Source organism: Protomyctophum bolini, assembly GCF_963924005.1.
Source record: "Protomyctophum bolini genome assembly, chromosome: 6".
Classification (NCBI taxonomy): domain Eukaryota; kingdom Metazoa; phylum Chordata; class Actinopteri; order Myctophiformes; family Myctophidae; genus Protomyctophum; species Protomyctophum bolini.
In genome coordinates, this window is record NC_137867.1 from 40,816,963 (window position 1) to 40,829,796 (window position 12,834).

General features: G+C 44.4%; 1 protein-coding gene across 1 annotated transcript in view; it reads left to right on the plus strand.

Moving 5' to 3' along the window:
• cacna1ba (calcium channel, voltage-dependent, N type, alpha 1B subunit, a) overlaps positions 1-12,834 on the plus strand; it is a gene marked incomplete at both ends in the record, with an annotated part of 151,419 nt that overhangs the window by 106,988 nt on the left and 31,597 nt on the right. The window contains 7 exons of the mRNA XM_080765801.1: positions 1,020-1,116; positions 2,132-2,292; positions 4,603-4,740; positions 5,421-5,622; positions 9,035-9,199; positions 9,814-9,924; positions 10,832-10,915. Of these exons, the coding sequence (XP_080621927.1) occupies positions 1,020-1,116; positions 2,132-2,292; positions 4,603-4,740; positions 5,421-5,622; positions 9,035-9,199; positions 9,814-9,924; positions 10,832-10,915 (958 nt within the window). The remainder of the gene's footprint in view (positions 1-1,019; positions 1,117-2,131; positions 2,293-4,602; positions 4,741-5,420; positions 5,623-9,034; positions 9,200-9,813; positions 9,925-10,831; positions 10,916-12,834) is intronic.

The following is a 12,834-nucleotide window of genomic DNA, read 5'->3' on the forward strand; positions in this document are numbered from 1 at the left end:
CTTAAAACGCCCCTCCTTTACTATCCACACCAAAAATCTTTGTTGTAAAATCGACGATCTACAAGCTCACAACACGTCACCTTGCAATGCGTTGTGAGCTTGTAGATTTCCGCAGAATGTTCGGCTACTATGACATGCCCAGAATTCTATAGGGACACATGGGTTTAAGTGGTTCATATGTAGATTTCTGTCCGACTAGCTCATGTAATCCATGATTACATGAATAGTCCTATGGCTCATGTAATCCAGGATTACATCAATTGTGTAGAGAATAGAGATGAATGGTTTGGAGAGGCATGTGTCACTACTGTATTGTGAGTCGTCATTTGTAATGTAAAATAAGTGTGTAGTGCTTGGTAACGTTCAACATAATGTCCTACATACTACTGTACATTACACTCATACAGACTGGTTTACAAACATTGTTTAATTATTATTTTAAAAGAAAGCGCTGTTTTGCTTTTGTACTAAAGTAATACTGTATGATAGTTCTTATTAGGTTTACACTCTTTTAGTCTTCTAGCTTGTTCATGGCTATTATGTCTATATAACACGTTTTAGGTCTAAATAACATCTATTTTTAGAATACGTTTTGTGTAATGGTAATTGAATTGCCAGATTTGACTATGCTACTGTGCTTTGATGTGCTAGCATCAAGCAAGAGTGTAGATCTACAAAATTGCCTGCATTTTGTTTTTCTTTCAATTTGGCTAAATCAGTATAGGAATTGGCTATGGCTGAAGGGAAATGTTGTTAAACTGTTTAACCCATTGAAACCAGGAACGCATCGGAGTCATATTATAATTAGATCTTATACTTTGGCTATTCAAAAACAGCAGACATTGTACATCTGCCTATTTCTTTTTACTATTTTCGAAATATCTTGAAAGTTTTTCGAAATACTGATTTAGAAGGCATTTGTATAGCCTCGGCCCATGCAGGTCTTAATGGGTTACACATAAAGGCTTTTAAATTTGACACGACCCGAGTGTAATGATGCTTTGCGTTTGCACGTGCAGGGGGAGCAAAGGGAAGGACATCAGCACCATCAAGTCCCTGAGGGTCCTACGCGTCCTGAGACCTCTGAAGACCATCAAACGTCTGCCAAAGCTCAAGGTTCTGTTCTGGTTCTGTCTGGCTCCTCAACACACACACTGCATGCATGACACTGTCCTTGGGCCTGCACTCTTACTCCGTACCAGTGGTTCTCAACCTATTCAGGCCGTGACTAGGGTTTGGGACCCGGAACCGCCTCTTTTTTTCAGACCCGGGGTTCCGAGATTGAAGAACCGGAATCGGTTCCGTCGTATTTTGAACCGTTTCTGGAACGTTTTTTTTATCACACTGTCAGAGCTTCTGGTATGTGGACTTGACTATTACTACAGGCCTACCAACAGAAATAGTTTGTTAACGTGGTTCTCAAACGTTTTCATTTCACTCTGAGAGTGTACAAATGGGGTTCTCAATCTTTTTGGCCGGGGACCCCCAGAAATGCTTTGGCCATGTCTCGGGACCCCCGCCCGCCCCCTCCCGACCCCAATATAAATTGACTGCTACAATAACCTTAATAATAGAGACAATACACCATAAATAAACCAGATGTAATCATTAGGGAAGGTGTATGCATGTACTATGTGTACTATATGTAAACTCTTCATTTCCATTTCCCAGCCATTCAGTTGCAAAGATATATTTGGGGACCCCCCAAAATAATTTGGCGACCCCCCGAGGGGTCGCGACCCACGGGTTGAGAACCCCCTGCTGTAAGGGTCCATTTGTTTCCATTTGTACTCTCTCAGAGTTACAGTCCTGTAAAGCTCCATTTTTATTCAAAAAATGTCTTCTACATCCTGACAGTTTTCTGAAAAAGCTATGTTTCTGTCAGTCGTTCTTTGATTTTTCAAAAATAGCAGACCTACAAGCTCGTAGCGAGCGCTATGAGCTTGTAGATCTGATATTTTTCAATAGCTAAAGCATAACATAAGGCTAACACCAAAAGGGGTTCCCGCCCCAAAATGGGTTAAGCACTCGGAATTGTAGGAGTTGAGGCATTACATTTAGTTTGACTCAGTTCCACAGAGAACTGTTGTGAACCTGCGTGCGTGTCTGTCCCTCCGTGTCCGCGGTGCAGGCGGTGTTCGACTGCGTGGTCAACTCCCTGAAGAACGTGCTGAACATCCTCATCGTCTACCTCCTCTTCATGTTCATCTTCGCCGTCATCGCCGTGCAGCTCTTCAAAGGAAAGTTCTTCTATTGCACGGACGAGTCCAAGGGCCTGGAGAAAGACTGCAGGTTGGTTCATGCACACGACGGGTCCAAGGGCCTGGAGAAGTGACTGCAGGTTGATCCCTACACACACACAGCCTGGGTTGCAGCCTGGATCGCTGCGTTCCGTGAACCTGAATTGTCACTCGCTTTACTCAGTCTGGACATGGCCCTATCTCCAAGGTAGGCGGGACATGTCCGCGGTGAAATGGACCCCTTATCATTCGCTAAACTCACCCCACATTAGACGTCAGGTTTTTTTGTACTACTTAATCTGACAGTGGACTACTGAATTGTTTTTACTGTCGAGTCTAGAACTGGCGCTATTTTGTTCAACAGTAAGAAGCATAGATAGAGTACTGGCGCTGGCTGATGACATATCGGCAACGTAACAGTTGACGTTATGAAATGCGAGTCTGCTGCCTCCTGCTGGCCAGACTGAGATAGCGACTCTAGCTAGTGACTATTCAGATTCACGGAACGCAGCAATTCAGGCTGGAACCTTAGGCTCACGCTCACACACACACACACACACACACACACACACACACACACACACACACACACACACACACACACACACACACACACACACACACACACACACACACACATTTTAATCATTTATTTATGTCCACATAAGAGATACAAGGACACAAATATTTACAAGGTGCCGTACAGAATGCAGTCAGCAAATCCCGAACAAATACCCACACACCCTTCAGGGGTACAGGTAACAGCGTCTTCGCCATATTTGGCGGCTACCGATAGTGGAAGATATTGCACAGAATTTCGCAAGCCGTTTGGCTGCTTTTTTTGGCATCCCAAGTTGTTGGAAGCCTCTTACGACCAAACTGTGTACATGTCCTAGGCTGCCGAAGATAAACACATACAGATTGCACCTATAGCCTAGTTCAATGATGGTCTGGAGGAGCGGCTGGTACTTAATGACCTTAGTCATAAAGGCTTCCTCTAAGCTAGAGTCAAAGGTGCAGGCCATTTCAAGAATGAAAACTGATTTGTTCTCTTCATTGACCACAACAACATCTGGTGTGTTAGCAGAGAGATGTGCAAAAATGTCAGTATTTTCAGTACAGAGTTGAAACATGGAAGGTTTGACACAGGAATGTTTGTACATTCTCACAGACAGTGCAAAGTGTTTAGAAATGTCCTTAGTTATGAGATCAACTATTCTGTCGTGGCGTGCTATGTAAAGCCCTTTATAGGCAAAACAGCCATTCAGAATGTGTGACATGGTTTCTGTAACAAGCCCTGTGGTGTGATGCAAGCAATGAGGTGCATGGGTGGAGGGAAACCAGAGGAAAAGGTTGAGTTTGGTGGGAAGGATCTGTAGCCTGGCTTTTACTGTAAAGGTGATAATGTCCTCATTGAGAGCAGTGTTCCTTATAAATGAATGGGAAACAGAGTGGTCAGCATGGGGAAGACAAGCCAGTTTCCCCTGGAGTTTGAGTCCAGTCCAGTGTTGTTGTTGCCGATGTTGGAACATATCCAAGTCCACACACACACACACACACACACACACACACACACACTGAGTCCAAGTGCCTCCTAGAGAAAGACTGCAGGTTGGTGCTCATTTAACTTCTACTGCACCGACAAGTCCAAGGGCCTTTACAAAAACAATTTCTCAGCCTCTGTAGCAGATATGGAAACATGAAATGACACGGGTGCTTTCCCAGATTGAAAGGTATAAAGATCACTTTGTATGTATTATTGCAGAGCCTCATCAGAATTCCCAAAGCATAGGCAGTCAGACCTTCATTGAGCCCTATGGGTCGTGTCACATGTTGTAGCAGCACGGCAGTAAGCATGAGCTCAGTGTCCGCCCTGAGATTGGGACGTTGGGGTTCGATCCTCAGCCGAGTCATAATTATACCAGTTACCAACGACTATAAAGATGCTCCCTGCTTGGCTCTCAGCATCAAGGCTTGGGTTGGGGGTAAGTCCCTACGACACACTAGCCAGGGGTGGGTGCTTGTAGGCTACATCATGTCCAGGGGGTGTACTTGTACATCAAGCCACCTCGTGTTACAGAAACAGGAGATAAGCTTCTGAGCTATGGACCACCTGTAGGCTGCTTCCATACAACAATAAGCATGAAATAAGAATGAAGACACAACTAAGATTAAGATTTAAACGTTTCGCTGCTTGTACCTGTATGAGTGAAAGACTAAAGTGAAAGACAAATAAAAACCTTGATTATTGCCATCTGCACGTGGACTATAAGTATAATCATAGCTTTCTGTATAATAATATAAACGTACTGTAGGTACAGTCAACATCCAATTCCTCCTCTGCTCTCACCCTTTCCTCCAGAGGGCAGTTCCTGGACTACGACAAAGACGAGGTGGAAGCCAAGCCTCGCGAGTGGAAGAAGTACGAGTTCCACTACGACAACGTGCTGTGGGCCTTCCTCACCCTGTTCACCGTGTCCACTGGGGAGGGCTGGCCGACGTAAGTACGAGTTCCACTACGGTGGGCTTTCCTCACCCTGTTCACCGTGTCCACTGGGGAGGGCTGGCTGGCTGGCCCGACATAAGTATGAGTTCCACTACGGTGGGCTTTCCTCACCCTGTTCACCGTGTCCACTAAGGACACAAGAAATCAAATATTTTGTTTTTCAAAGTTCAGTCAGACCACTCTTGGATTGAATAAATATATTTATTAAGCATACATTTGTACAATTTACAATTTAGGCAATTAGCAGACGTCCAGAGCGATTTACAGTAAGCAAGAACAACACATGGTAATACATCAACTACATAGAAGTAGTCATCAAGAATCATAAGCAAGCTTTATAGGGTGCAGTGTTGCAGTTGGATCCATTAAGTCCATTATTAGATACTCTGCTGCTGATCTGACGCCATAGAAACATCATCGTTCAAAGGATTTGTTGAGTCGAGGCTGAAAGGCCATTAAATGCTGATCGCGTCTCATACCCTGAAGGTTTAAGTGGTTAAGCTCTGAACATTATAGTGCTGTTAATGAAAACGCTGCTTTATATTTGCAACACTGAGTATTAATGTCATGCCAATTATTATTATTATTATAAACATTTTATGTGTGTGTGTGTGTGTGTGTGTGTGTGTGTGTGTGTGTGTGTGTGTGTGTGTGTGTGCGCGCGTGTCCTCCAGGGTCCTGAAGCACTCGGTGGACGCCACCTTCGAGGACCAGGGTCCCAGCCCGGGCTACCGCATTGAGATCTCCATCTTCTACGTGGTCTACTTCGTGGTCTTCCCGTTCTTCTTCGTCAACATCTTCGTGGCTCTGATCATCATCACGTTCCAGGAGCAGGGAGACAAGGCCATGTCCGAGTGCAGCCTGGAGAAGAACGAGGTAAAATTTGACCTTTGACCCCCGTTTTTTTAATTATTTTTTACCTGGCAACCCGTGCCCCTCGGTCACTTTCATATACCCAGTTGCTTGGAACTCGCAACCAGGCAAACCTGGCACCCATGGCTGAGAGGTCGGCTAGAGGCAGAAAGTGGTTGGGGCGCCCGGTGGCCTAGCGGTCCAGGCGCATGCCACATATAGGCTTTGGCCTGACAGCGTGTCGCGTGTTCGAGTCCCGTTCATGACGACCTTTGCTGCATGTCTCTCCCCTTCTCTCTCTCTCCCTCTCCGCCACGTTGTGCGCTTGTAGATCTGCTATTTTTCGTTTTTATCTCATGATTTTGTAAAAATGAAAGGTTGTCTTATTTGGTTCATATTGTACACCCTGCAGAGTTACGGACCTGCAAGGGTCCATTTGGTTCCTAACGGTCATTAACTGAGGACCAGGGGTGTAGTGGGGGTACAGGACGCGGGGGAGCGCCATCCCCCCACAATTTATTAATTTCATTTACGGATACTATTAAGCGTTGCAAACCCTCCGTTTCTCAATAGACTATACACACATGTTTTAATAGTGTCTGTGTGCGTTGCGCACGTCGTTGCATGTGTGCGCACGCACATGTCTTATGGCGTCCCCCCCCCCCCCACTTCTAAAAGTAGCACTACAACACTGCTGAGGAGTCGGACCACCCCTCCCCCCAAGGACACCAGGGCCCCAACGTTGAGAACCAATGAACTCACTATGGAGTGACGCCGTCATTTCATAATAAATTAAAGTAATGCCTGCCAGGCTGCCACGTTGGACAAAATGGCTGTCAAAGTGTCTCATTAAATCATTGGGATAGTCTCACAGTGTGACTGGCTAATGGTGTGTGTGGTGGACCCCTACGGTCCCTTATGGCTCCAGGGTCTGTACTGAGGTGCAGTGGTGGAAAAAGTACACAAATGTTTTACTTATAAGTAAAAGTATATCAATGCTGCAATATAGAATTAAAAGTCCCGGAATTCAAAATGTACTCGAGTAAAAAGTGCAAAAGTATTGGCATCAAAATGTACTTTAAGTACCAAAATAAAAATAAATAAAAAAGTACTCATTGTGCAGAATGTCACATTTTTTTCAAATGCATGAAAATTGCTTGAAATTTGAAAATAGCCGATCTACAAGATCCCGATTGTAGCTCGTATAACCGATCTACGAGCTGGACGCGTTTTTCGGAAAACCGATGGAGAAACACGCTCTGTGTGCACGGACATGTTTTGTAATAATAATCCAAATCTAAAACTAGGAAATAAAGAGAGTAAAAAGTACAATATTTGGATCCGAGATGTAATGGAGTAGGAATTTGGAAATGCTCGGGTATAGTAAGTACAAATACCTTAGCCTGATTCGCTGCGTTCCGTGATTTGTTTTGTCACTTCGCTCCTCAGTCTGGCCAGCCTCCTGTTTGATTTCATAACGTCACCTGTTATGTAACGATGTTGTTGCTGATACGTCATCAGCCATGCAGAGCCTCTCTGTCCATGCTTTTCTCACTGTCGGAAAGATTAGCGCCAGTTCGAGACTCGAGAGTAAAACCTACGGTAAAAAGTAAACACTAATTTGATTCAGGATAGTCCACTATGTCAGATTCAGTAGTACGAAAAATCTGACGGCTGTGTCAGGTGATTTTAGTGAACGATGCATATACGTTGCAGGGCAACAGCAGCGGTGCGCATTATTGATACGACGTATCAATGCGTAAAAGTAAACGGTTTTACTTCCCGCCTACCTTGGAGATAGGACCATGTCCAGACTGACTATAGCGACGTGACAAAACAAACCACCCAACGCACCGAATCAGACTGGAAACTGGGCTACAAATACCTCAAAAGTACAGTACTTAAGTAAATGTACATACAATATAGTTACTTTCCCCCGCTGCTGAGGTGCCAGCAGCAGGCTCTCGGCGCCATGGTCTGTGTTGTGGACAGAAAAACAAAAGCCAGTGAACCGTTCCTGCTCCATCTCCACCAGGAGCCCATTAGACTGCATGGCCCCCAGACCGGCCCCGTTCAACCACACACACACACACACACACACACACACACACACACACACACACACACACACACACACACACACACACACATACACACATACACACACACACACACACACACACACACACACACACACACACACACACACACACACACATACACACACACACACACACACACACACAAATCTCTGCGCTCGTATATTTAAGGAGCTGCTTCTGACATCCGCAGCCAGGAGAAACAAACCGTACTCCGGGGCGCAGCCAGTAAAATTAATTCGTCTCTCTCCTGCCATTTGTTCGTTCACCTGAGGTTTTATCCATCTCTGTCCATCTATCAGTCCCAATAATCTGCCACGTGTCATCCATCCGCTAAAGACCCACTTCACCCCTTTTGCAATCAGATCTTGGTTTTTGCTTATTTTTGTCATGGCGCCGCCATGTTCATGATGAAAGACCTATCATGAAAATCTGGTCTCACTTCCTTCCCAGACTACAAGTCACACCCATCCACGTCAAACCCTAGTCAAACACACAGACTATATTATTTTTCTCGAAGTCCACATACCGGGAATAGTGTTTATAGCTATCTAGCTATACATCTCGTGTTGTGTTTATAGCAGACTCCTCACTCAAATGTGCACTTGTCCCAACATTTTATTTACCTTACCCCTGTGTCGGATCGGTGGTTAGACTGGCATAGTCACCGATACCGATATGACCACATAAGGGCCGATCCGATACCGATACAGTATTGGGACAGCTCTAATCTTTTGTTTGTTTATGTCGCATTCCTAAGCCAATCATTTTGATGACAGCAGTGGTTCCCTGTGTCTCCTCAAATTATTAGTAGTCAATAACAAATATGTCATTTTGGGGGTGAACTAACTACCGGTATATAACCCTTTAATGTTTTGAGTAACTGTACTTTACTTAAGTATTTTCTATTTTATTTATTTCTTGCCTTCCACTCCACTACATTTCAAAGACTAATATTGTACTTTTTGACTCACATTTCTAGGAAGGGAACCCAGCTCCCAAACTTACAAGAATTCTCCACTACAATGATTAGAAAACTACTAATTTACATTGTAGATTGAGATCATTATTACAAAACATACATTAACCATTTCAGCCCTATTTCAATTTAAAGCTCACAGTCACTACGCGCCGCGATACGAGCTTGTAGGTCTGCTATTTTGAAAAATCAAAGAACGACTGACATACCGTAGAAACATAGCTTTTTCAGAAAATTGTCAGGATGTAGAAGATGATTTTTAGAATCTGATCTCAGGTCAAAATGGGTTTTAAGCCTGCATGCATTTGTTTGAAATAGTTTGAAGATGTAATTCCCTTCTTCTCCTGTGCCGTTGCAGAGGGCCTGCATCGACTTTGCCATCAACGCCAAGCCGCTGACGCGCTACATGCCAGAGAACACCCAGTCCTTCCAGTACCGGATGTGGAAGTTCGTGGTGTCGGGGCCGTTTGAGTACTCTATCATGAGCATGATTGCAGTCAACACAGTGGTGCTCATGATGAAGGTAAATATATTATATAATATAATATAATAATATTCTGTCATTATTAACTATGTTTTTGCCCAAGACGTCCCCAAACGTCTTCATAATTACACCCGTAGGAGGCCCAGGACGCCTGTGGACGTCTTTAGGTCTCTTTCTTTTTTGCATGCCAGTGTTGTTTTTGGCAGCAAATTTCTATTTTAGTTTAGTCATAGTCTTTGGACTGACACTTCATTTAGTTCTTGTCATATTTTAGTCACCTGAAATGTTCTAGTGTTAGTCTAGTTTTAGCCGACTAAATGTCATGCGATTTTAGTCAACTAAATCTACAGTTGACATCTACAATGTTAGGGATGGCCTAGTGGTCAAGAGTTTGGTTGTGCTCTGAAAATAGCAGATTTACAAGCTCACAACTTGTGAGGCCCGCCAAAATACATTTTAGTCAACTACATCGACTGTAGATTTAGTCTGCTAAAATTGCAAGATATTTAGTCGACTAAACCTAGACTAACACTAAAGCATTTTGGATGACTAAAATAGGACTAAAACTAAATGGAATTGTATTCAAAAACGGACTAAAGCTAACATCAAATTTTGCTGTCAAAATCAACACAGTCTCTGTGCCCCTCCCTCAGTTCCACGGAGCTCCCGACGTCTACGAATCCCTGCTGAGGAATCTCAACATCGTGTTCACCGCTCTCTTCTCCCTGGAGTGCATCCTCAAGATCATCGCCTTCGGCCCTCTGGTGGGTCAAATTTCAACAGTTTTAACACTTATAGTGCTCAAAACGTCCCCACATTATTACACCTGTAGGAGGCCCAGGACGTCTGGAGATGTTTTTAGGTCTTTTTTTAGGAGCGCCAATATCCATTTTTTGACAGCTCCATTTGCTAGGCAAAGCCTTGTTCAGAAGCTCCCGGACATGTTTTGCGCTGCATGCGCGCAGCCGTTCACTTCCTTGTCTACGGGCCGACGAATCTAACCTGACGCTGCCAGATGAGGGCGGTATTGCGGAAACATATTCCCCAACACAACACTCATCTGGGATCTCTGACAGAGTTGAGCCCTGAGTCAGATCTGCTTCGCACCGAACCAATCAGCGTGAGCTAAAGGCGGGATGCGGATGTGACGGTATATAGACACGTCGATATGATTGGTTGTGTTTGCACGCCCACACGGTGATAGACAGACGCTCCCATCCAATCATCTACCATGTATCTTGAAAAAAAGGAACAGCCCCGTCATCGAATTTGCTTCCGCGATCCCAGATCCAAATAAGCTGTGAAACAAATTTGTGTAGCAAGCTTTTTGGATCTGGCAGCGTCAGGTTACGACGAATCTTGCTATAATCTCTGAATCTATACAGCGCTGTCCGAGTTCCGAAAGGCAGCGCAGAAGTGCATTAATGATGATAAAAGGACCATACAGGGCCACACCACCCAGACAATATCGCCAAGACCGTTTGTTTATTTTTGGACCACAATGCTAAATATGAGACGGTTTTACGAAACCCAATGTTATTCTGCATAGAGAAAACCTTCCACAAACTAGCTGGGGATGTGCTCTATTCAGTCACAAATATTCAGTTGTCTAATGTTCAATTCAATGTGCTGCGACTGAAGCATGAATCATTTCCCCCCCTCCCCCCCCAGAATTACCTGAAAGATGCCTGGAACGTGTTTGACTTTGTAACCGTGCTGGGGAGCATCACTGACATCCTGGTCACTGAAATCAAAGTAAGTCTCCACCGTGTGCTCAGCATTCACCTAGTAATCGCATGCTGCAATTTCATCTATGATAATAATGACAGAGAGGCAGGCAGGCATACACACACACACACACACACACACACACACACACACACACACACACACACACACACACACACACACACACACACACACACACACACACACACACACAACACACAGTCACACAGTCACACACACACACGCACACAAGCATAGCCCAAGCTTTGTGCAGACACGCTAACTAGCCAATAGCCATATCAGCACAGCAGCCTTGGCGGAGCGCCAGCGAGCCTGATAATTCAGACGAGTAGACCTCGTATGGGGTTGTGGGGTGGGGGGGGGGGGGGGGGGGGGTTGTTGGGTGGGGGGCGTTGATGGTATTGATCTCCATCCCTGAGGCCTGATACAGGATCTGAGGACAGATGCTTTCTTTGAATGCAGCCTATAGAGATTCATCAGGGATATGTTAAAGGTAGCAGTTTATTGGCACTTACTCCTGGGTTGTGTCCAGCACCACTACCTACTGTAGCCACATGCACTTTGATTAGTATTGGCCACTTAGAAGCCCTTAGTTTGATAAAATAGCGAAAATATAGCTGATGTACTGTACAACATCACCATAATTCTTTGGGTGGGACAGGACAATCTTTGAAAATGTGCCCACAATATGGACGTGGGGGTTAATGTGGTTAATTATTATGACGTAACATATCACCTTCACGCATGCATGTGTTAAATACTTGCACGTGTCAAATAAATGATGAAGTACCGGTAATTGTTTCCCCAATATAGTAATCAATTCCTCAAACATGTGTTTTTTCTCGTCTTCTCTGACATTCTCCCACCTGGTGTTCTGTTTCGTCTGTCGGGTGGAAACCTCATTATGTCCGAAACAGTTGTCAGGATAAAAACATCAGGAAATGTCCATAAATACAAAATAAATTAAAAACACATTACATACAGTTAAACAAACAAATACACAATGTTCCATCACAGTTCCCCCCCTCCTCCCATATTAGTATGATTATTATTTTAGTAACGTGTATGTTTGTGCGTCACAACCTTGCGCCTCGCGGCCGTTGTGAGCTCCGTTGTGAGCTCCGTTGTGAGCTCCGTTGTGAGCTCTTCCTTCCCCGTCACCCTGTGAGTGTGAGCATGCTCTGCGGCGTTGCTCAGCACTGTCTGCAGCATGCGTGGCTGCAAGGTATATTTGCCTCTCCCCTTCCCATTGGCCAGAGGGCAGCTTTGCCGTTGCTTGCATGGTGTCCCATTGGCCAGAGGAGCCAATCAGGCTAGGCCGTCAGTACGACTAGGGCTGGACTAGGGCTAGACTATGACGAGGTCGTCTAGTTTTCATGAGCTTTCATTAGTCAGACTTCACCTGACAAAAATAGCAAACGTAGCAGATTGACAAGCTAAAAACGCGTCACGGCACGTTTCGAGCTACAATCTGTTTATTGACATGTTCAGGTTACAAGAAAGCTACAGTTACAGTGTTGAAAGTGATCAAAACAGTAGACACATCAAAGCTGGCGAGAAGACAGTGTTAAATAAGACTTGCATGAAGGCACACAATGGACAAGATCAAAATGAAAGGAAACAAGAAATGTAAACGTAAAAAAGTATGACTGGTAGAAGTTATACGTTTATTACTAGACGATTCACCATCTGACAAGATGCCACCGTTTATTATCCTATGAATATCATATCGGGGAGGTTCAGCTCATGAAAATATATTTTTAACCCATTTAGACTTAAAAAACTAAATATGGAGATGAGAGGTTTCCGCCCGACAGCAGCGATTGTGTTCTGTTTAACTGATGCCTGCTGTGTGTTGTATACTGTTCCTCACTTCGTCTTCTTCTTCCTCACTTTATTCTGATTCTGTCTGTCCCCTCTATTGT